General features: G+C 47.6%; 1 protein-coding gene across 3 annotated transcripts in view; it reads left to right on the forward strand.

The window, feature by feature from the left end:
• The window catches only part of letm1 (leucine zipper-EF-hand containing transmembrane protein 1), a 66872-nt gene extending 43674 nt beyond the window's left edge, over positions 1 to 23198 (forward strand). For 2 of the 3 annotated variants that reach the window (XM_041869159.2, XM_041869160.2), the window contains exons 6-13: positions 1430 to 1633; positions 2641 to 2760; positions 2950 to 3081; positions 3770 to 4003; positions 9650 to 9784; positions 10036 to 10229; positions 19180 to 19336; positions 22632 to 23198. In XM_041869159.2, the coding sequence (XP_041725093.1) occupies positions 1430 to 1633; positions 2641 to 2760; positions 2950 to 3081; positions 3770 to 4003; positions 9650 to 9784; positions 10036 to 10229; positions 19180 to 19336; positions 22632 to 22772 (1317 nt within the window). In that variant the 3' untranslated portion in view covers positions 22773 to 23198. The remainder of the gene's footprint in view (positions 1 to 1429; positions 1634 to 2640; positions 2761 to 2949; positions 3082 to 3769; positions 4004 to 9649; positions 9785 to 10035; positions 10230 to 19179; positions 19337 to 22631) is intronic. The other variant, XM_041869161.2, reaches the window with a different exon arrangement.
• Positions 23199 to 23686: the final 488 nt, after the last annotated feature.

Consider the following 23686-nt stretch of genomic DNA (forward strand, 5'->3'; position numbering starts at 1 on the left):
CTGTCCCCCTGGGTCTCTGTCCCCCTGGGTCTCTGTTCCCCTGGGTCTCTGTTCCCCTGGGTCTCTGTCCCCCTGGGTCTCTGTTCCCCTGGGTCTCTGGGTCTCTGTCCCCCTGGGTCTCTGTTCCCCTGGGTCTCTGTTCGCCTGGGTCTCTGTTCCCCTGGGTCTCTGTGTCTCTGTTCCCCTGGGTCTCTGTGTCTCTGTCCCCCTGGGTCTCTGTCCCCCTGGGTCTCTGTCCCCCTGTCCCCCTATGTCTCTGCCCGTGTCTCTGTCCCCCTGTATCTGTCTCTCTGTCCCCCTGGGTCTCTGTCCCCCTGGGTCTCTGTCCCCGAGGGTCTCTGTCCCCCTGTCCCCCTGGGTCTCTGTCCCCCTGTCCCCCTATGTCTCTGCCCGTGTCTCTGTCCCCCTGTATCTGTCTCTCTGTCCCCCTGGGTCTCTGTCCCCCTGGGTCTCTGTCCCCCTGGGTCTCTGTCCCCCTGTGTCTCTGTGTCTCTGTCCCCCTATGTCTCTGCCCGTGTCTCTGTCCCCCTGTATCTGTCTCTCTGTCCCCCTGGGTCTCTGGCCCCCTGGGTCTCTGGCCCCCTGGGTCTCTGTCCCCCTGGGTCTCTGTTCCCCTGGGTCTCTGTTCCCCTGTTCCCCTGGGTCTCTGTCCCCCTGGGTCTCTGTTCCCCTGGGTCTCTGTGTCTCTGTTCCCCTGGGTCTCTGGGTCTCTGTCCCCCTGGGTCTCTGTCCCCCTGGGTCTCTGTCCCCCTGTCCCCCTATGTCTCTGCCCGTGTCTCTGTCCCCCTGTATCTGTCTCTCTGTCCCCCTGGGTCTCTGTCCCCCTGGGTCTCTGTCCCCCTGGGTCTCTGTCCCCCTGGGTCTCTGTCCGTGTCTCTGTCCCCCTGGGTCTCTGTCCCCCTGGGTCTCTGTCCCCCTGGGTCTCTGTTCCCCTGGGTCTCTGTTCCCCTGTTCCCCTGGGTCTCTGTTCCCCTGGGTCTCTGTTCCCCTGGGTCTCTGTTCCCCTGGGTCTCTGTTCCCCTGGGTCTCTGTTCCCCTGTTCCCCTGGGTCTCTGTTCCCCTGGGTCTCTGGGTCTCTGTCCCCCTGGGTCTCTGTCCCCCTGTCCCCCTATGTCTCTGCCCGTGTCTCTGTCCCCCTGTATCTGTCTCTCTGTCCCCCTGGGTCTCTGTCCCCCTGGGTCTCTGTCCCCCTGGGTCTCTGTCCCTGTCCCATGTGTCTGTTCCTGTCCCCCTGTCTCTTTCCCTGTCCCCCTGTATCTGTACCCCTGTGTCTGTCCCCCTGTCTCTGGCCCCGTCCCTGTCTCTGCCCCCTATGTCTCTGCCCCCCCCGGGTCTCTTTCCCTGTCCCCCGTGTCTCTTTCCCTGTCCCCCTATTTCTCCCTAACCATCTCTGCCTCGTCCCCCTGTGTCTCTGTCTCTCCCCCTGTAGATCCGTGATTCTGGGGAGCGTCCCAGTAATGAGCAGATAATCAGGTTCTCTAAGCTGTTTGAGGATGAGTTGACTCTGGACAACCTGACTCGTCCTCAGCTGGTTGCTCTGTGTCGTCTGTTAGAGCTGCAGTCTATAGGAACCAACAACTTCCTTCGCTTCCAACTCATCATGAAGCTACGAGCCATCCGTGCTGACGACAAGGTCTGTAACCCCTGACCTCTACCCCCTGATTTACGACAAGGTCTCTACCCCCTGACCTCTACCCCCTGACCTCTACCCCTGACCTCTACCCCCTGGCCTCTACCCCCTGACCTCTACCCCCTGACCTCTAACCCCTGACCTCTACCCCCTGACCTCTACCCCCTGACTTACGACAAGGTCTCTACCCCCTGACCTCTACCCCCTGACCTCTACCCCCTGACCTCTAACCCCTAACCTCTAACCCCTGACCTCTAACCCCTGACCTCTAACCCCTGACCTCTAACCCCTGACCTCTAACCCCTGACCTCTACCCCCTGACCTCTACCCCCTGACCTCTACCCCCTGACCTCTAACCCCTGACCTCTAACCCCTGACCTCCCAACCCCTGACCTCTAACCCCTGACCTCTAACCCCTGACCTCTAACCCCTGACCTCTAACCCCTGACCTCTACCCCCTGACTTACGACAAGGTCTGTAACCCCTGACCTCTACCCCCTGACCTCTACCCCCTGACCTCTACCCCCTGACCTCTACCCCCTGACCTCTAACCCCTGACCTCTACCCCCTGACCTCTACCCCCTGACCTCTACCCCCTGACCTCTACCCCCTGACCTCTACCCCCTGACCTCTACCCCCTGACCTCTACCCCCTGACCTCTACCCCCTGACCTCTACCCCCTGACTTACGACAAGGTCTCTAACCCCTGACTTCTACCCCTGACCTCTACCCCCTGACCTCTACCCCCTGACCTCTACCCCCTGACCTCTACCCCCTGACCTCTACCCCCTGACCTCTAACCCCTGACCTCTACCCCCTGACCTCTAACCCCTGACTTACGACAAGGTCAGTAACGTCTGACCCCTGACTTCTAGCTACGAGCCATCTGTGCTGACGGACACACCCTGACCCTTAGTTTGGTGATGGAGGCTGAATGAAGAACAGAAATCATCTGTACCAGTGTTGACTAAATATGACTGAATACTGTTGTCTGTCTGTCACCACTACAGTTGATAGCGGAAGAGGGGGTGGACTCTCTGAGTGTGAATGAGCTCCAGGCAGCCTGTCGAGTCCGAGGGATGAGAGCTCTGGGAGTCACAGAGGAGAGACTGAGAGAACAGCTCCAGCAGGTAATAAATTACATTATTATATATCTGTGAACATATCAGTGTCCTAATGGAGGAGAGACAGTAAACTTACTCAACCTCGGTCCTAAAAACTGTTTTAAGAGACATCTTTACTAATGTGGTGAGATGATCTCTTGGTAAGTGTGTTGTATTGAGTTGGTAAGTAGTAAAGTATTTGTTGTTCTTCTCCAGTGGTTGGAGCTGCACCTGAACCAGCACATCCCCACCTCCCTCCTCCTCCTCTCCAGGGCCATGTTCCTCCCTGATACTCTCTCCCCTGCAGACCAGCTCAAGACCACCCTGCAGAATCTGCCTGACATAGTGGTACGTATGATTTATACTTCCACCTGTGAAAATAGTGGTACAACGATTATTTTATAGGGTTGTTATACTCACAGATATCCTAACATGGGATCAAAACGTGTAGCGCTTTTCATTTCTAGAGAGAGAAAAAAAAAAACGTTTTAATGTTGCCCACACAGCCTTCTGTTGTCACCCGGAGCATCATTAGTTTTCTTCACATATGTTCTCTCGCTCTGTCTCCAGGCCAAGGAGGCCCAGGGTTAGGGTTAGAGCTCAGGGTTAGGGTTAGAGCTCAGGGTTAGGGTTAGAGCTCAGGGTTAGGGTTAGGGTTAGGGTTAGAGCTCAGGGTTAGGGTTAGAGCTCAGGGTTAGGGTTAGAGCTCAGGGTTAGGGTTAGAGCTCAGGGTTAGGGTTAGGGTTAGAGCTCAGGGTTAGAGCTCAGGGTTAGGGTTAGAGCTCAGGGTTAGGGTTAGAGCTCAGGGTTAGGGTTAGAGCTCAGGGTTAGGGTTAGAGCTCAGGGTTAGGGTTAGGGTTAGAGCTCAGGGTTAGAGCTCAGGGTTAGGGTTAGAGCTCAGGGTTAGGGTTAGAGCTCAGGGTTAGGGTATGACTTGGTGGTGTATCATGGTCTCTCCAGGCTAAGGAGGCCCAGGTGAAGGGTAAAGGTTAGAGGTCAGGGGTTATCCTGTATAACATGATGTACGTCCCTCCAGGCTAAGGAGGCCCAGGTTAAAGTGGCTGAGATGGAGCTGTCCCAGGTTGACAACAAGACCAAGCTGGAAGCCACGCTGCAGGAGGAGGCAGCGATACGTCAGGATAACAGGGATAGAGCGATGGAGAGGCTGGCGGATGCAGCAGAGCGGACAGAACAATCCCTCACGGGTGGGGACATGGCTCAATACTCAGAGACACTACAAGACACAGCTTCAGTCCTAGAGGGCATCAAGGTAACACACATCTCTGTCCCAGAGGGCATCAAGGTAACACACATCTCTGTCCCAGAGGGCATCAAGGTAACACACATCTCTGTCCCAGAGGGCATCAAGGTAACACACATCTCTGTCCCAGAGGGCATCAAGGTAACACACATCTCTGTCCCAGAGGGCATCAAGGTAACACACATCTCTGTCCCAGAGGGCATCAAGGTAACACACATCTCTGTCCCAGAGGGCATCAAGGTAACACACATCTCTGTCCCAGAGGGCATCAAGGTAACACACATCTCTGTCCCAGAGGGCATCAAGGTAACACACATCTCTGTCCCAGAGGGCATCAAGGTAACACACATCTCTGTCCTAGAGGGCATCAAGGTAACACACATCTCTGTCCCAGAGGGCATCAAGGTAACACACATCTCTGTCCCAGAGGGCATCAAGGTAACACACATCTCTGTCCCAGAGGGCATCAAGGTAACACACATCTCTGTCCCAGAGGGCATCAAGGTAACACACATCTCTGTCCCAGAGGGCATCAAGGTAACACACATCTCTGTCCCAGAGGGCATCAAGGTAACACACATCTCTGTCCCAGAGGGCATCAAGGTAACACACATCTCTGTCCCAGAGGGCATCAAGGTAACACACATCTCTGTCCCAGAGGGCATCAAGGTAGCACACATCTCTGTCCCAGAGGGCATCAAGGTAACACACATCTCTGTCCCAGAGGGCATCAAGGTAACACACATCTCTGTCCCAGAGGGCATCAAGGTAACACACATCTCTGTCCCAGAGGGCATCAAGGTAACACACATCTCTGTCCCAGAGGGCATCAAGGTAACACACATCTCTGTCCCAGAGGGCATCAAGGTAACACACATCTCTGTCCCAGAGGGCATCAAGGTAACACACATCTCTGTCCCAGAGGGCATCAAGGTAACACACATCTCTGTCCCAGAGGGCATCAAGGTAACACACATCTCTGTCCCAGAGGGCATCAAGGTAACACACATCTCTGTCCTAGAGGGCATCAAGGTAACACACATCTCTGTCCCAGAGGGCATCAAGTAAACTCAACATGTAAAGTGTTGGTCCCATGTTTCATGAGCTGAAATTAAAGATCCCAGAAATGTTCTATATGCACAAAAAGCTTATTTCTCTCCTGTTCCCTGTTAGTGAGCATTTCTCCTTTGCCAAGATAATCCATCCACCTGACAGGTGTGGATTAAACAGCATGATCATTACACAGGTGCACCTTGTGCTGGGGACAATAAAAGGCCACTCTAAAATGTACGGTTTTGTCACACAACACAATGCCACAGATGTCTCACGTGAGGGAGTGTGAAGTTGGCATGCTGACTGCAGGAATGTCCACCAGAGCTGTTGCCAGAAAATTTAATGGGCCGGCATAAACTACAGACAACGAACACAATTTGCATTTTATTGATGGCAATTTGAACGCACAAGGATACTGTTTTGAGATTCTGAGGTCCATAGTCGTGCCATTCATCTGCTGCCATCACCTCATGTTTCAGCATGATAATGCACGGCCCCATGTCGCAAGGATCTGTACACAATTCCTGGAAGCTGAAAATGTCCCAGTTCTTCCATGGCCTGCATACTCACCTGACGTCACACTTGGGATGCTCTGGATCGACGTGTACGACAGCGTGTTCCAGTACTCACCAATATCCAGCAACTTCGCACAGCCACTGAAGAGGAGTGGGACAACATTCCACAGGCCACAATCAACAGCCTGACCAACTCTATGCGAAGGAGAGGTGTCACGCTGCATGAGGCAAATGGTGGTCACACCAGATACTGACAGGTTTTCTGATCCACGCCCCTACCTTTTTTAAAGGTATCTGTGACCAACAGATGCAGATCTGTATTCCCAATCATGTGAAATCCATAGATTTGGGCCTAATGAATTTATTTCATTCGACTGATTTCCTTATATGACTGTAACTCAGTAACACCTTTGAAATTGTTGCATGTTGCGTTTATATTTTTGTTCAGTGTACAAATCTTATAGATTGTTTGCAGATAGTCAGATAATGTGATCATCATACATTATCTGAGCTACATTATCTGATCATTGGTAAGGTCTGTGGACTCATCTGTCTGTTCCATTCCCAATGTTTCCAATATTGTCTGACTGTCTGTTCCATACCCAATGTTTCCAATATTGACTGACTGTCTGTTCCATACCCAATGTTTCCAATATTGACTGACTGTCTGTTCCATACCCAATGTTTCCAATATTGACTGACTGTCTGTTCCATACCCAATGTTTCCAATATTGACTGACTGTCTGTTCCATACCCAATGTTTCCAATATTGACTGACTGTCTGTTCCATACCCAATGTTTCCAATATTGACTGACTGTCTGTTCCATACCCAATGTTTCCAATATTGACTGACTGTCTGTTCCATACCCAATGTTTCCAATATTGACTGACTGTCTGTTCCATACCCAATGTTTCCAATATTGACTGACTGTCTGTTCCATACCCAATGTTTCCAATATTGACTGACTGTCTGTTCCATACCCAATGTTTCCAATATTGACTGACTGTCTGTTCCATACCCAATGTTTCCAATATTGACTGACTGTCTGTTCCATACCCAATGTTTCCAATATTGACTGACTGTCTGTTCCATACCCAATGTTTCCAATATTGACTGACTGTCTGTTCCATACCCAATGTTTCCAATATTGACTGACTGTCTGTTCCATACCCAATGTTTCCAATATTGTCTGACTGTCTGTTCCATACCCAATGTTTCCAATATTGACTGACTGTCTGTTCCATACCCAATGTTTCCAATATTGACTGACTGTCTGTTCCATACCCAATGTTTCCAATATTGACTGACTGTCTGTTCCATACCCAATGTTTCCAATATTGACTGACTGTCTGTTCCATACCCAATGTTTCCAATATTGTCTGACTGTCTGTTCCATACCCAATGTTTCCAATATTGACTGACTGTCTGTTCCATACCCAATGTTTCCAATATTGACTGACTGTCTGTTCCATACCCAATGTTTCCAATATTGACTGACTGTCTGTTCCATACCCAATGTTTCCAATATTGACTGACTGTCTGTTCCATACCCAATGTTTCCAATATTGACTGACTGTCTGTTCCATACCCAATGTTTCCAATATTGACTGACTGTCTGTTCCATACCCAATGTTTCCAATATTGACTGACTGTCTGTTCCATACCCAATGTTTCCAATATTGTCTGACTGTCTGTTCCATACCCAATGTTTCCAATATTGTCTGACTGTCTGTTCCATACCCAATGTTTCCAATATTGACTGACTGTCTGTTCCATACCCAATGTTTCCAATATTGACTGACTGTCTGTTCCATACCCAATGTTTCCAATATTGACTGACTGTCTGTTCCATACCCAATGTTTCCAATATTGACTGACTGTCTGTTCCATACCCAATGTTTCCAATATTGACTGACTGTCTGTTCCATACCCAATGTTTCCAATATTGACTGACTGTCTGTTCCATTCCCAATGTTTCCAATATTGACTGACTGTCTGTTCCATACCCAAACTTTGCATTGTTTACTATGTTGCATACCTGTTGCTCATCCACTCTCCATGGTGATCATGCTGTTCATTGACTACAGCTCAGCCTTCAACACCATAGTACCCTCCAAGCTCATCATTAAGCTCGGGACCTGGGTCTGAACCCCGCCCTGTGCAACTGGGTCCTGGACTTCCTGACGGGCCCCCCCCCCCAGGTGGTGAAGGTTGGAAACAACATCTCCACTTCGCCGATCCTCAACACTGGGGCCCCACAAGGGTGCATGCTCAGCCCCCTCCTGTACTACCCTACATTTTTTAGTCATTTAGCAGACGCTCTTATCCAGAGCGACTTACAGTTAGTGAATACATATTTTTTTATACTGGCCCCCCGTGGGAATCGAACCCACAACCCTGGCGTTGCAAACGCCATGCTCTATCAACTGAGCTACATCCCTGCCGGCCATTCCCTCCCCTACCCTGGACGACGCTGGGCCAATTGTGCGCCGCCCATGAGTCTCCCGGTCGCGGCCGGCTGCGACAGAGCCATGACTGCGTGTCCACGCACGCCTCCAACTCAATAATCAAGTTTGCAGACGACACAACAGTAGGAGGCTTGATGACCAACAATGACGAGACCGCCTACAGGGAGGAGGTGAGGGCTCTGGGAGTGTGGTGCCAGGAAAATAACCTCTCACTCAACATCAACAAAACAAAGGAGATGATCGTGGACTTCAGGAAACAGCAGAGGGTGCACCCCCCTATCCACATCGACGGGACCGCAGTGGAGAAGGTGGAAAGCTTCAAGTTCCTTGGCGTACACATCACTGACAAACTGAAATGGTCAAGGCATCACAGGGGGCACACTGCCTGCCCTCCAGGACACCTACAGCACCCGACGTCACAGGAAGGCCAAAAAGATCATCAAGGACATCAATCACCTGAGCCACGGCCTGTTCACCCCGCTATCATCCAGAAGGCGAGGTCTCTAAGTCTCTAAGAGATTTCCACACCTGGACTGTGCAACATTTGCCCATTATTCTTTTCAAAATTCTTCAAAATCTGACAAATTTGGTTGTTGATCATTGCTAGATTTAAGTCAAACCTGTCACTCAGGAACATTCACTGTCGTCTTGGTAACCAACTCCAGTATAGATTTGGCCTTGTGTTTTAGGTTATTGTCCTGCTGAAAGCTGAATTCATCTCCCAGTGTCTGGTGGAAAGCAGACTGAACCAGGTTTTCCTCTAGGATTTTGCCTGTGCTTAGCTCCATCCCATTTATTCTTTAACATGATGCAGTCACCACTATGCTTGAAAATATGGAGAGTGGGATTCAGTAATGTGTTGTATTGGATTTACCCTAAACATAACACTTTGAATTCAGGACAAAAAGTGAATTGCTTTGCTAAATTTTTTGCAGCATTACTTTAGTGCCTTGTTGCAAACAGGATGCTTGATTTGGAATATTTAAATTCTGTACAGGCTTCCTTCTTCTCACTCTACTAGGTTAGTATTGTGGAGTAACTACAATGTTGTTGATCCATCCTCAGTTTTCTCCTATCACAGCCATTCAACTCTGTAACTGTTTTAAAGTCACCATTGGCCTCATGGTGAAATTCCTTAGAGGTTTCCTTCCTCTCCGTCAACTGAGTTAGGAAGGACACCTGTATCTTTGTAGTGACTGGGTGTATTGATACACCATCCAAAGTGTTATTAATAACTTCACCATGCTCAAAGGGATATTCAATGTCTGCTTTTTTGTGATACAGCCTGGAATCGAACCAGGGGGTCTGTGCAATAATAGTGTTGAACATGAATTTTGAATGACTACCTCATTTCTGTACCCGACACATACAATTGTCTGTAAGATCCCTCAGGCTCCCGAGTGGCGCAGCAGTTTAAGGCACTACATCTCAGTGCTTGAGGCGTCACTACAGACCGAGTGGAGAAGCGGTCTAAGGCACTGCATCTCAGTGCTTGAGGCGTCACACAGCTGTATATTAATCTAGTATATATTGTCCTGTACCCAGCTGTATATTAATCTAGTATATATTGTCCTCTACCCAGCTGTATATTAATCTAGTATATATTGTCCCCTACAGGGAGAGGAGATCACTAAGGAGGAAATAGACATGTTGAGTGATGCATGTACCAAGCTGAAGGAACAGAAGAAGTTACTCACTCTAGAGAAGGAGGAGCTGGAGGACCTAAAGGATGACGTGCAGGAGTACAGCGAGGTAAGGGGTGTGATGTCATCACTACTGACGGGGGGGTGATGTCATCACTACTGACGACAGGGGGACTGGGGGGGGGGGTGTGATGTCATCACTACTGACGGGGGTGTGTGTGATGTCATCACTACTGACGGGGGGTGTGATGTCATCACTACTGACGGGGGGGTGTGATGTCATCACTACTGACGGGGGGTGTGTGATGTCATCACTACTGACGGGGGGGGTGTGATGTCATCACTACTGTTTCTGTCCAGGACCTGGAGGAGATAAAGAAGGAGTTATCTAAGACCGGCCAGGAGAGGGCAGTGCAGGAGAGTAAGGCCTCTCAGAGGCTCTCTAAGCGGGTCAACAGGATGATCAGCAGGATAAGCAAGATCATCACAGAGCTGGAGCAGGACAAGGTGGTCCTGGATGGACAGATGGACAGACCATCCACTCCTCCTATTGGGTAAGAAATCAGCAGCATCATCATAGAACCACTGGGAACCAATGGGTTTTTCAGATCAGACTGGACCGGGCTGTGGACGTCATACGACCGCGGTTAACGTAATAACGTATAGTTATCGGTAGTTACCAATGGGCAAAACGTATAGTTAGTTAGCATTTGGAGTAATGAGTTAGGAGTCTTATTCACATGCTAAAATGTGTTCGCTCTCGCTAAAAACACATGCCTCTAGAAATATCACTTAATATGCCTTCAACAAAAACTAGGCTAGTTTGAAAATTGGATAATGTTCATTTCACATAAATTTGATAGAGAATAGATGATCATCATAGTAATTGTTGACAATATGTCTCGGTAGCAGAGTTGTTGACAACATTCACTGTGGTGTGGTTTATACTGACCTCCATTCACTGTGGTGTGGTTTATACTGACCTCCATTCACTGTGGTGTGGTTTATACTGACCTCCATTCACTGTGGTGTGGTTTATACTGACCTCCATTCACTGTGGTGTGGTTTATACTGACCTCCATTCACTGTGGTGTGGTTTATACTGACCTCCATTCACTGTGGTGTGGTTTATGCTGACCTCCATTCACTGTGGTGTGGTTTATACTGACCTCCATTCACTGTGGTGTGGTTTATACTGACCTCCATTCACTGTGGTGTGGTTTATACTGACCTCCATTCACTGTGGTGTGGTTTATACCGACCTCCATTCACTGTGGTGTGGTTTATACCGACCTCCATTCACTGTGGTGTGGTTTATACCGACCTCCATTCACTGTGGTGTGGTTTATACTGACCTCCATTCACTGTGGTGTGGTTTATACTGACCTCCATTCACTGTGGTGTGGTTTATACCGACCTCCATTCACTGTGGTGTGGTTTATACCGACCTCCATTCACTGTGGTGTGGTTTATACTGACCTCCATTCACTGGTGTGGTTTATACTGACCTCCATTCACTGTGGTGTGGTTTATACCGACCTCCATTCACTGTGGTGTGGTTTATACTGACCTCCATTCACTGTGGTGTGGTTTATACTGACCTCCATTCACTGTGGTGTGGTTTATACCGACCTCCATTCACTGTGGTGTGGTTTATACTGACCTCCATTCACTGTGGTGTGGTTTATACTGACCTCCATTCACTGTGGTGTGGTTTATACCGACCTCCATTCACTGTGGTGTGGTTTATGCTGACCTCCATTCACTGTGGTGTGGTTTATACCGACCTCTATTCACTGTGGTGTGGTTTATACTGACCTCCATTCACTGTGGTGTGGTTTATACTGACCTCCATTCACTGTGGTGTGGTTTATACTGACCTCCATTCACTGTGGTGTGGTTTATACTGACCTCCATTCACTGTGGTGTGGTTTATACTGACCTCCATTCACTGTGGTGTGGTTTATACTGACCTCCATTCACTGTGGTGTGGTTTATACTGACCTCCATTCACTGTGGTGTGGTTTATACAATCAATCAATCAATTTTATTTTATATAGCCCTTCGTACATCAGCTAATATCTCGAAGTGCTGTACAGAAACCCAGCCTAAAACCCCAAACAGCTAGTAATGCAGGTGTAGAAGCACGGTGGCTAGGAAAAACTCCCTAGAAAGGCCAAAACCTAGGAAGAAACCTAGAGAGGAACCAGGCTATGAGGGGTGGCCAGTCCTCTTCTGGCTGTGCCGGGTGGAGATTATAACAGAACCATACCAAGATGTTCAAAAATGTTCATAAGTGACAAGCATGGTCAAATAATAATCAGGAATAAATCTCAGTTGGCTTTTCATAGCCGATCATTAAGAGTTGAAAACAGCAGGTCTGGGACAGGTAGGGGTTCCATAACCGCAGGCAGAACAGTTGAAACTGGAATAGCAGCAAGGCCAGGCGGACTGGGGACAGCAAGGAGTCACCACGGCCGGTAGTCCCGACGTATGGTCCTAGGGCTCAGGTCTCTCAGTTGGCTTTTCATAGCCGATCATTAAGAGTTGAAAACAGCAGGTCTGGGACAGGTAGGGGTTTCGTAACCGCAGGCAGAACAGTTGAAACTGGAATAGCAGCAAGGCCAGGCGGACTGGGGACAGCAAGGTGTCAGCATGCCCGGTAGTCCTGACGTATGGTCCTAGGGCTCAGGTTCTCAGAGAGAAGAGAGAACGAGAGAATTAGAGAGAGCATACTTAAATTCACACAGGACACTGGATAAGACAGGAGAAGTACTCCAGGTATAACCAACTAACCCCAGCCCCCGACACATAAACTACTGCAGCATAAATACTGGAGGCTGAGACAGGAGCGGTCCGGAGACACTGTGGCCCCATCCGAAGAAACCCCGGACAGGGCCAAACAGGAAGGATATAACCCCACCCACTCTGCCAAAGCACAGCCCCCGCACCACTAGAGGGATATCCTCAACCACCAACTTACAATCCTGAGACAAGGCCGAGTATAGCCCACAGAGGTCTCCACCACAGCACAAACCAAGGGGGGGCGCCAACCCAGACAGGAAGATCACGTCAGTAACTCAACCCACTCAAGTGACGCACCCCTCCTAGGGACGGCATGAAAGAGCACCAGCAAGCCAGTGACTCAGCCCCTGTAACAGGGTTAGAGGCAGAGAACCCCAGTGGAGAGAGGGGGAACCGGCCCGGCAGAGACAGCAAGGGCTGTTCGTTGCTCCAGAGCCTTTCCGTTCACCTTCACACTCCTGGGCCAGACTACACTCAATCATATGACCTACTGAAGAGATAAGTCTTCAGTAAAGACTTAAAGGTTGAGACCGAGTCTGCATCTCTCACATGGGTAGGCAGACTGTTCCATAAAAATGGAGATCTATAGGAGAAAGCCCTGCCTCCCGCTGTTTGCTTAGAAATTCTAGGGACAATTAGGAGGCCTCATGCCTTGTGACCGTAGCGTACGTATTGGTATGTACGGCAGGACCAACTCGGAAAGATAGGTAGGAGCAAGCCCATGTAACGCTTTATAGGTTAACAGTAAAACCTTGAAATCAGCCCTTGCCTTAACAGGAAGCCAGTGTAGGGAAGCTAGCACTGGAGTAATATGATCAAATTTCTTGGTTCTAGTCAGGATTCTAGCAGCCGTATTTAGCACTAACTGAAGTTTATTTAGTGCTTTATCCGGGTAGCCGGAAAGTAGAGCATTGCAGTAGTCTAACCTAGAAGTAACAAATGCATGGATTAATTTTTCTGCATCATTTTTGGACAGAAAATTTCTGATTTTTGCAATGTTACGTAGATGGAAAAAAGCTGTCCTTGGAAACAGTCTTGATATGTTCGTCAAAAGAGAGATCAGGGTCAAGAGTAACGCCGAGGTCCTTCACAGTTTTATTTGAGACGACTTTACAACCATCAAGATGAATTGTCAGATTTAACAGAAGATCTTTGTTTCTTGGGACCTAGAACAAGCATCTCTGTTTTGTCCGAGTTTAAAAGTAGAAAGTTTTCAGCCATCCACTTCCTTATGTCTGAAACACAGGCTTCTAGCGAGGGCAATTTTGGGGCTTCACCATGTTTCATTGAAATGTACAGCTGTGTGTCATCCGCATAGCAGTGAAAGTTAACATTATGTTTTCGAATAACATCCCCAAGAGGTAAAATATATAGTGAAAACAATAGTGGTCCTAAAACGGAACCTTGAGGAACACCGAAATGTACAGTTGATTTGTCGGAGGACAGACCATTCACAGAGACAAACTGATATCTTTCCGACAGGTAAGATCTAAACCAGGCCAGAACTTGTCCGTGTAGACCAATTTGGGTTTCCAGTCTCTCCAAAAGAATGTGGTGATCGATGGTGTCAAAGGCAGCACTAAGGTCTAGTAGCACGAGGACAGATGCAGAGCCTCGGTCTGACGCCATTAAAAGGTCATTTACCACCTTCACAAGTGCAGTCTCAGTGCTATGATGGGGGTCTAAAACCAGACTGAAGCATTTCGTATACATTGTTTGTCTTCAGAAAGGCAGTGAGTTGCTGCGCAACAGCTTTTTCTAAAATTTTTGAGAGGAATGGAAGATTCGATATAGGGCCGATAGTTTTTTTATATTTTCCGGGTCAAGGTTTGGCTTTTTCAAGAGAGGCTTTATCACTGCCACTTTTAGTGAGTTTGGTACACATCCGGTGGATAGAGAGCTGTTTATTATGTTCAACATAGGAGGGCCAAGCACAGGAAGCAGCTCCTTCAGCAGTTTAGTAGGAATAGGATCCAGTATGCAGCTTGAAGGTTTAGAGGCCATGATTATTTTCATCATTGTGTCAAGAGATATAGTACTAAACACTTAAGTGTCTCTCCCGATCCCAGGCCCTCGCAGAGCTGTGCAGATCCAGGACAGCTAAGCCCTGGAGGAATACGCAGATTCAAAGAGGAGTCCGTAATTTGCTTTCTAATGGTCATGATCTTTTCCTCAAAGAAGTTCATGAATTTATTACTGCTGAAGTGAAAGCCATCCTCTCTTGGGGAATGCTGCTTTTTAGTTAGCTTTGCAACAGTATCAAAAAGAAATGTTGGATTGTTCTTATTTTCCTCGATTAAGTTGGAAAAGTAGGATGATCGAGCAGCAGTGAGGGCTCTTCGGTACTGCACGGTACTGTCTTTCCAAGCTAGTCGGAAGACTTCCAGTTTGGTGTGGCGCCATTTCGTTCCAATTTCCTGGAAGCTTGCTTCAAAGCTCGGGTATTTTCTGTATACCAGGGAGCTAGTTTCTTATGACAAATGTTTTTCGTTTTTAGGGGTGCAACTGCATCTAGGGTATTGCGCAAGGTTAAATTGAGTTCCTCAGTTAAGTGGTTAACTGATTTTTGTCCTCTGACGTCCTTGGGTAGGCAGAAGGAGTCTGGAAGGGCATCAAGGAATTTTTGTGTTGTCTGAGAATTTATAGCACGACTTTTGATGCTCCTTGGTTGGGATCTGAGCAGATTATTTGTTGCGATTGCAAACGTAATAAAATGGTGGTCCGATAGTCCAGGATTTTGTGGAAAAACATTAAGATCTACAACATTTATTCCATGGGACAAAACTAGGTCCAGAGTATGACTGTGGCAGTGAGTAGGTCCAGAGACATGTTGGACAAAACCCACTGAGTCGATGATGGCTCCGAAAGACTTTTGGAGTGGGTCTGTGGACTTCTCCATGTGAATATTAAAATCACCAAAAAATTAGAATATGATCTGCTATGACTACAAGGTCTGATAGGAATTCAGGAAACTCAGAGAGGAACGCTGTATATGGCCCAGGAGGCCTGTAAACAGTAGCTATAAAAAGTGATTGAGTAGGCTGCATAGATTTCATGACTAGAAGCTCAAAAGACGAAAACGCCATTTTTTTTTTGTAAATTGAAATTTGCTATCGTAAATGTTAGCAACACCTCCGCCTTTGCGGGATGCACGGGGAATATGGTCACTAGTGTAACCAGGAGGTGAGGCCTCATTTAACACAGCAAATTCATCAGGCTTAAGCCATGTTTCAGTCAGGCCAATCACATCAAGATTATGATCAGTGATTAGTTCATTGACTATGACTGCCTTTGAAGTGAGGGATCTAACATTAAGTAACCCTATTTTGAGATGTGAGGTATCACGATCTCTTTCAATAATGGCAGGAATGGAGGAGGTCTTTATCCTAATAAGATTGCTAAGGCGAACACCGCCATGTTTAGTTTTGCCCAACCTAGGTCGAGGCACAGACACAGTCTCAATGGGTATGGCTGAGCTGACTACACTGACTGTGCTATTGGCAGACTCCACTAAGCTGGCAGGTTGGCTAACAGCCTGCTGCCTGGCCTGCACCCTATTTCACTGTGGGGCTAGAGGAGTTAGAGCCCTATCTATGTTGGTAGATAAGATGAGAGCACCCCTCCAGCTAGGATGGAGTCCGTCACTCCTCAGCAGGTCAGGCTTGGTCCTGTTTGTGGGTGAGTCCCAGAAAGAGGGCCAATTATCTACAAATTCTATCTTTTGGGAGGGGCAGAAAACAGTTTTCAACCAGCGATTGAGTGCTGAGACTCTGCTGTAGAGCTCGTCACTCCCCCTAACTGGGAGGGGGCCAGAGACAATTACTCGATGCCGACACATCTTTCTAGCTGATTTACACGCTGAAGCTATGTTGCACTTGGTGACCTCTGACTGTTTCATCCTAACATCGTTGGTGCCGACGTGGATAACAATATCTCTACACTCGCCAGTTTTAGCTTTAGCCAGCACCATCTTTAGATTAGCCTTAACGTCGGTAGCCCTGCCCCCTGGTTAACAGTGTATGATCGCTGGGTGATTCGTTTTAAGTCTAATACTGCGGGTAATGGAGTCGCCAATGACTAGGGTTTTCAATTTGTCAGAGCTAATGGTGGGAGCCTTCGGCGTCTCAGACCCCGTAACGGGAGGAGTAGAGACAAGAGAAGACTCAGACTCCGACTCGCTACATAATGGGGAAAACCGGTTGAAAGTTTCTGTCGGCTGAATGAGCGACACCGGTTGAGCATTCCAACAGTATTTCCCTCCAGAAGCCATGAGAAAGTTGTCCGGCTGCGGGGACTGTGCGGGGGGATTTATACTAACGTTACTGTCTGTACTTACTGGTGGCACAGACGCTGTTTCTTCCTTTCCTACACTGAAATTACCCTTGCCTAACGATTGCGTCTGAAGCTGGGCTTGTAGCACAGCTATTCTCGCCGTAAGGCGATCGTTCTCCTGTATATTATGAGTACAGCGACTGCAATTAGAAGACATCATGTTAATGTTACTACTTAGCTTCGGCTGTTGAAGATGTTGACGAACCATGTCCAGATAAAGCGTCCGGAGTGAAAAAGTTGAATGAGGGATATACTGACCTCCATTCACTGTGGTGTGGTTTATACCGACCTCCATTCACTGTGGTGTGGTTTATACCGACCTCCATTCACTGTGGTGTGGTTTATACCGACCTCCATTCACTGTGGTGTGGTTTATACCGACCTCCATTCACTGTGGTGTGGTTTATACCGACCTCCATTCACTGTGGTGTGGTTTATACTGACCTCCATTCACTGTGGTGTGGTTTATACCGACCTCCATTCACTGTGGTGTGGTTTATACTGACCTCCATTCACTGTGGTGTGGTTTATACTGACCTCCATTCACTGTGGTGTGGTTTATACTGACCTCCATTCACTGTGGTGTGGTTTATACTGACCTCCATTCACTGGTGTGGTTTATACTGACCTCCATTCACTGTGGTGTGGTTTATACTGACCTCCATTCACTGTGGTGTGGTTTATACTGACCTCCATTCACTGTGGTGTGGTTTATTCCGACCTCCATTCACTGTGGTGTGGTTTATTCCGACCTCCATTCACTGTGGTGTGGTTTATACTGACCTCCATTCACTGTGGTGTGGTTTATACTGACCTCCATTCACTGTGGTGTGGTTTATACTGACCTCCATTCACTGTGGTGTGGTTTATACCAGATTATATTAGAGAGCTCTTCTGTGACAGCCCTTAATAACACTGGCCATGCTATCTCCATTTTAACATAGTCTAATTCCTTTCAGGAGCAGCAATTGAGATGAGGTCTTTCGTACAACTCTATTCTCCATATTGGCCTACAAAATAATTATTTATTTGGAATGGAAAACATACATCATCAGTATTCTGTTCTCATGTAGAGTTCCTGAGAAGCCAGTCTGAGTCTCCTTATTTCCATGGTGGTGGAGAGAGGAGAGGCTGACAGACGAACAGTAGTTTTACCGTTCTGACAACGAGGCTTTCCCAGAACAAACCAACAAAACAACAACCAATCTTGATAATAGATCCTTACACATTTAAATGATTCTTATTATTTCGATTATTCTTTAAGAAATATGGAGACGCTAAAAGTTAAGCTAAATGTTGGTAAAAGCTCCTACCTCATCTATCTACTGCTTACCAGACGTTAAAAATGCGTTGGAGTTTCAACCATTTCATCCATCAAACTACGCTAGAAAGGCTTAATTTGCAATGACACTTAAGAGTGCCCCGCGAATCTGCTCCAGAAAAGTTTTTTTTTTTTTTTTTTTTTTTTTGTTTTGTTCTGGTAAAATATGTCTTTAGTTTTGAACAGTTTGGGCTACAGAGGAGTGGATTTCTGTATTGTGAAGGTGCGACCATGGTTTCTAGGGCAGAGGCTGTGGTATAGTTAAACCCAGAGCCATATATTAAGAAGAAATGACTCAGACTAAACCTAGTCAGACTTACTTGTGTTAACTGTTTTTTTATAGACAAAGTAAAATGCTATAAATAACTTTGCTGGTGATTCACGCTCCGCAAGTGATTCAAATGTAACAACAGCCTGAGCGCACAGGACTTGAAACAACCATATAGATGGAAGCGTTTAATGTGTTATGTGACCGTCTCTAGTGCTCCCAAGTCAACATTACATGTGCATTCCACAGGTCATGTTTATAAGTGAGTGTTCAAAAAAATGATCAAGATTAGGAAAAGATTGGCAGCACACCTAAGAGTTCCTCATGCAGCACACCGGTTAGGAACCACTGGTATAGACAATATATAATAGCGTTTGATGTATAGTTACTATAGCATAATACAACTCAACGTTATTTATTAATGGTACTGCTGTTTTTATTGACAATAATGATAACTCTCATTTGCTAAATTTAAAATCACAATCATTTTCTAGGTAAGATTTTTCGCAAAAGATGCAATTCCTAGGAAAGGCTTTTAAATATAATTTCCAATTAAAAAATAACATGTTTTTAATTGTAGCTTGTTCTTCATTGCACTTCACTGATAAAATACTCCCTAAAATGTAATTTGGTTTGATCTGATTGGTTTGATCTGATTGGTTTGATCTGATTGGTGTGCTCTGATCTGGGACCTTTGATCCTGCATGACAACAGTGTTGGCTCCTCCTCCGCCACCATGTGACCTGTGTTTAGCCAGTAACATGCCTCCTGTATGTAGCCTTCTGTTTACCTTTAGGGAGAACCTGATCAGTATCAACGAGCTCATCACCGTCATGAGACAGATCCAGAACATTCCAGAGCACAAGCTGCAGAGCATCGCTGATGCCCTCGACGACAACAAGGACGGGAAGATCGACATCGATGATGTCATCAAGGTACATGTTGTAGTGCAATGGCGCCAAAGGAGATGGCTGCCGTTTTACAGCCCGCTAACCAATTGTGCTATTTTGTGTGTTTTCTCATGTTCTTTGTAACTTATTTTGTACATAATGTTTCTGCCACGGTCTCTTATGACTGAAAAGAGCTTCTGAATATCAGGACAGCGATTACTCACCTCGTACTGGACGAAGAGTTTTTCTTTAACGAGTCGGACGCTAATTATTTTCTTCAGACTCCCGACAAGGCCCAAATCCCCGTCATTCGCAGGAGAAAGAGACGGAGATATCGGGGACGTAAGTCGGGGTGCCTTGTAAGGATCCGAATCTGCCTCTACCATCAGTCCTATCAGCCAACGTACAATCATAGGAGAACAAAATAGACAAACTAAGATCACGGATATCTTACCAACGGGACATTAAAAACGGTAATATTTTATGTTTCACCGAGCCGTGGCTGAACGACGACATGGATAACATACAGCTAGCGGGCTATACGCTACATCGGCAGGACAGAACGGCAGACTCCGGTAAGACAAGGAGTGGCGGTGTGTATTTGTAAACAACAGCTGGTGCATGAAATCTAATATTAAGGAAGTCTCAAGGTTTTGCTCACCTGAGGTAGAGTATCTTATGATAAGCTGTAGACCACACTATTTACCAAGAGAGTTTTCATCTATATTTTTCATAGCTGTCTATTTACCACCACAAACCAATGCTGGCATTAAGATTGCACTGAATGAGCTGTATAAGGCCATAAGTCAACAGGAAAACGCTCATCCAGAGGCAGCGCTCCTAGTGGCCGTGGATTTTAATGCAGGGAAACTTAAATGCAACGCTTATAAGAAATCCCGCTATGCCCTCCGACGAACCATCAAACAGGCAAAGAATCAATACAGGACTAAGATTGAATCGTACTACACCGGCTCTGACGCTCGTCGGATGTGACAGGGCTTGAAAACTATTACAGACTACAAAGGGAAGCACAGCCGTGAGCTGCCCAGTGACACAAGACTTCCAGACGAGCTAAATTACTTCTATGCTTGCTTCGAGGCAAGCAACACTGAAGCATGCATGAGCGCATCAGCTGTTCCGGACGACTGTGTGGTCACGCTCTCCGTAGCCGATGTGAGTAAGACTTTTAAGCAGGTCAACATTCACAAGGCCACAGGGCCAGACGGATTACCAGGACGTGTACTCCGAGCATGTGCTGACCAACTGGCAAGTGTCTTCACTGACATTTTCAACCTGTCCCTGACCTGAGTCTGTAATACCAACATGTTTCAAGCAGACCACCATAGTCCCCGTGCCCAAGGACTCCTAAGATAACCTGCCTAAATGACAACCGACCCGTAGCACTCACGTTTGTAGCCATGAAGTGCTTTGAAAGGCTGGTCATGGCTCACATCAATACCGTTATCCCAGAAACCCTAGACCCACTCCAATTTGCATACCACCCCAACAGATCCACAGATGATGCAATCTCTATTGCACTCCACACTGCCCTTTCCCACCTGGACAAGAGGAACACCTACGTGAGAATGCTATTCATTGACTACAGCTCTGTTTATTATCTATGCATAGTCACTTTAACTCTACCTACATGTACATATTACCTGGACTAACCGGTGCCCCCACACATTGACTCGGTCCCGGTACCCCCTGTATATAACCGGTGCCCCCACACATTGACTTGGTCCCGGTACCCCCTGTATATAACCGGTGCTCCCACACATTGACTTGGTCCCGGTACCCCCTGTATATAACCGGTGCCCCCACAAATTGACTCGGTCCCGGTACCCCCTGTATATAACCGGTGCCCCCACACATTGACTCGGTCCCGGTACCCCCTGTATATAACCGGTGCCCCCACACATTGACTCGGTCCCGGTACCCCCTGTATATAACAGGTGCTCCCACACATTGACTCGGTCCCGGTACCCCCTGTATATAACCGGTGCTCCCACACATTGACTCGGTCCCGGTACCCCCTGTATATAACCGGTGCTCCCACACATTGACTCGGTCCCGGTACCCCCTGTATATAACCGGTGCCCCCACACATTGACTCGGTCCCGGTACCCCCTGTATATAACCGGTGCCCCCACACATTGACTCGGTCCCGGTACCCCCTGTATATAACCGGTGCCCCCACACATTGACTCGGTCCCGGTACCCCCTGTATATAACCGGTGCCCCCCACACATTGACTCGGTCCCGGTACCCCCTGTATATAACCGGTGCCCCCACACATTGACTCGGTCCCGGTACCCCCTGTATATAACCGGTGCCCCCACACATTGACTTCGGTCCGGTACCCCCTGTATATAACCGGTGCCCCCACACATTGACTCGTTCCCGGTACCCCCTGTATATAACCGGTGCCCCCACACATTGACTCGGTCCCGGTACCCCCACACATTGACTCGGTCCCGGTACCCCCTGTATATAACCGGTGCCCCCACACATTGACTCGGTCCCGGTACCCCCTGTATATAACCGGTGCCCCCACACATTGACTTCGGTCCCGGTACCCCCACACATTGACTTCGGTTCCGGTACCCCCTGTATATAACCGGTGCCCCCACACATTGACTCGGTCCCGGTACCCCCTGTATATAACCGGTGCCCCCACACATTGACTCGGTCCCGGTACCCCCACACATTGACTCGGTCCCGGTACCCCCTGTATATAACCGGTGCCCCCACACATTGACTCGGTCCCGGTACCCCCTGTATATAACCGGTGCCCCCACACATTTACTCGGTCCCGGTACCCCCTGTATATAACCTGTATAGGTATATCAATTTTTTACTTAACACTTATTTTTCTTAACTGCATTGTTGGTTAAGGGCTTGTAAGTAAGCATTTCACTGTAAGGTCTACACCTGTTGTATTCGACGCATGTGACATACGATTTGATTAGATTTTGATTAGTTTTTGGGCCAATCAGAAGGACCTCTGGCTGTGTCTTCTCAGCCAATCAGCTGAATGAAAGACAGACAGGTGGTAACAACAACTGAACGCTAACCCAATGTCTCTCTCTGTCTCTCTGTCTCTGTGTCTCTGTCTCTGTGTGTCTGTCTCTCTGTGTGTCTGTCTCTCTGTGTGTCTCTGTCTCTCTGTGTGTGTGTCTGTCTATGTGTGTGTCTGTCTATGTGTGTGTCTGTCTCTGTGTGTGTGTGTGTGTGTGTGTGTGTGTGTGTCTCTGTGTGTGTGTGTGTGTCTCTGTGTGTGTGTCTCTGTGTGTGTGTGTGTGTGTGTGTGTGTATGTATTGATGTGTGTTATTCCAGTTGGTGGAGCTGATTGACAAGGAGGACATTGACATCAACACCAGTCAGGTAGCAGAAATCATGGTGATGCTGCAGAAAGAGGAGAAGCTGCAGGAGAAAGAGAAGGCCCAGAAGGAGCAGGCTGCTAAATTAAATAACTAGCCCACAGAAGAGGCTCTGCTTGGGGGAAGAAACCGCCTCTGAGATGCCGTAGCTGGAGCTCATCGCTGGACCCCAGACCTCACTATACCCTAACCAGTCACCATGAGCTGCCAGCTACCCCCTCTAAACAGTTTCTTCCACCAGAATTAGAGGCTAAGGGTTTCTGTTCAGACATTTGTTTCAAAAAGGCTCTTGTGCCCTTAAGAACATTATTTAAACTTATCCCAAAGTTGCCCAAAAATTATACTCAAACAATTATACTAGAAACAAATGATGTTTATGGGACCCAAGCTCTCTAATGCTGGTTGTACTTGGTTAGATATGCTCTATCTAAGCCATGTGTCAAACTCGTTCCACGGAGGGCCGAGTGGCTGCTGGTTTTCGCTCCACCCTTGTACTTGATTGATTAATTAAGGTCACTAATTAGTAAGGAACTCCCCTCACCTGGTCGTCTAGGTCTTAATTGAAAGGAAAAACCAAAAGCCCGCAGACAGTCGACCTTCTGTGGAATGAGTTTGACCCCCCTGATCTAGGCCTTCAACAGGTATGTTATAATGTAGAGGCAACAAAGATATGATCAGATGGTCGCTTATCTTATAGCTGCTGGAAACGGAAAATAAACCAGAATTGGTTTTGAAGTTAATATGATTCTAATCAGTTTGCAAAACATTAAGGACACCATCCTGATATTGAGTTGCACCCCCCCCCTTTTGCCCTCAGAACATCCTCCATTCGTCGGGGCATGGACTCTACAAGGTGTCCAAAGCGTTCCACAGGGATGCTGGTCCATGTTGACTCCAATGTTTCCCACAGTTGTGTCAAGTTGGCTGGATGTCCTCTGGGTGGTGGACCATTCTTGATACACAAGGGAAACTGTTGAGCGTGAAAAACCCAGCAGCGTTGCAGTTCTTGAC

This window comes from Coregonus clupeaformis, unplaced genomic scaffold (genome assembly GCF_020615455.1).
Source record: "Coregonus clupeaformis isolate EN_2021a unplaced genomic scaffold, ASM2061545v1 scaf0286, whole genome shotgun sequence".
Classification (NCBI taxonomy): domain Eukaryota; kingdom Metazoa; phylum Chordata; class Actinopteri; order Salmoniformes; family Salmonidae; genus Coregonus; species Coregonus clupeaformis.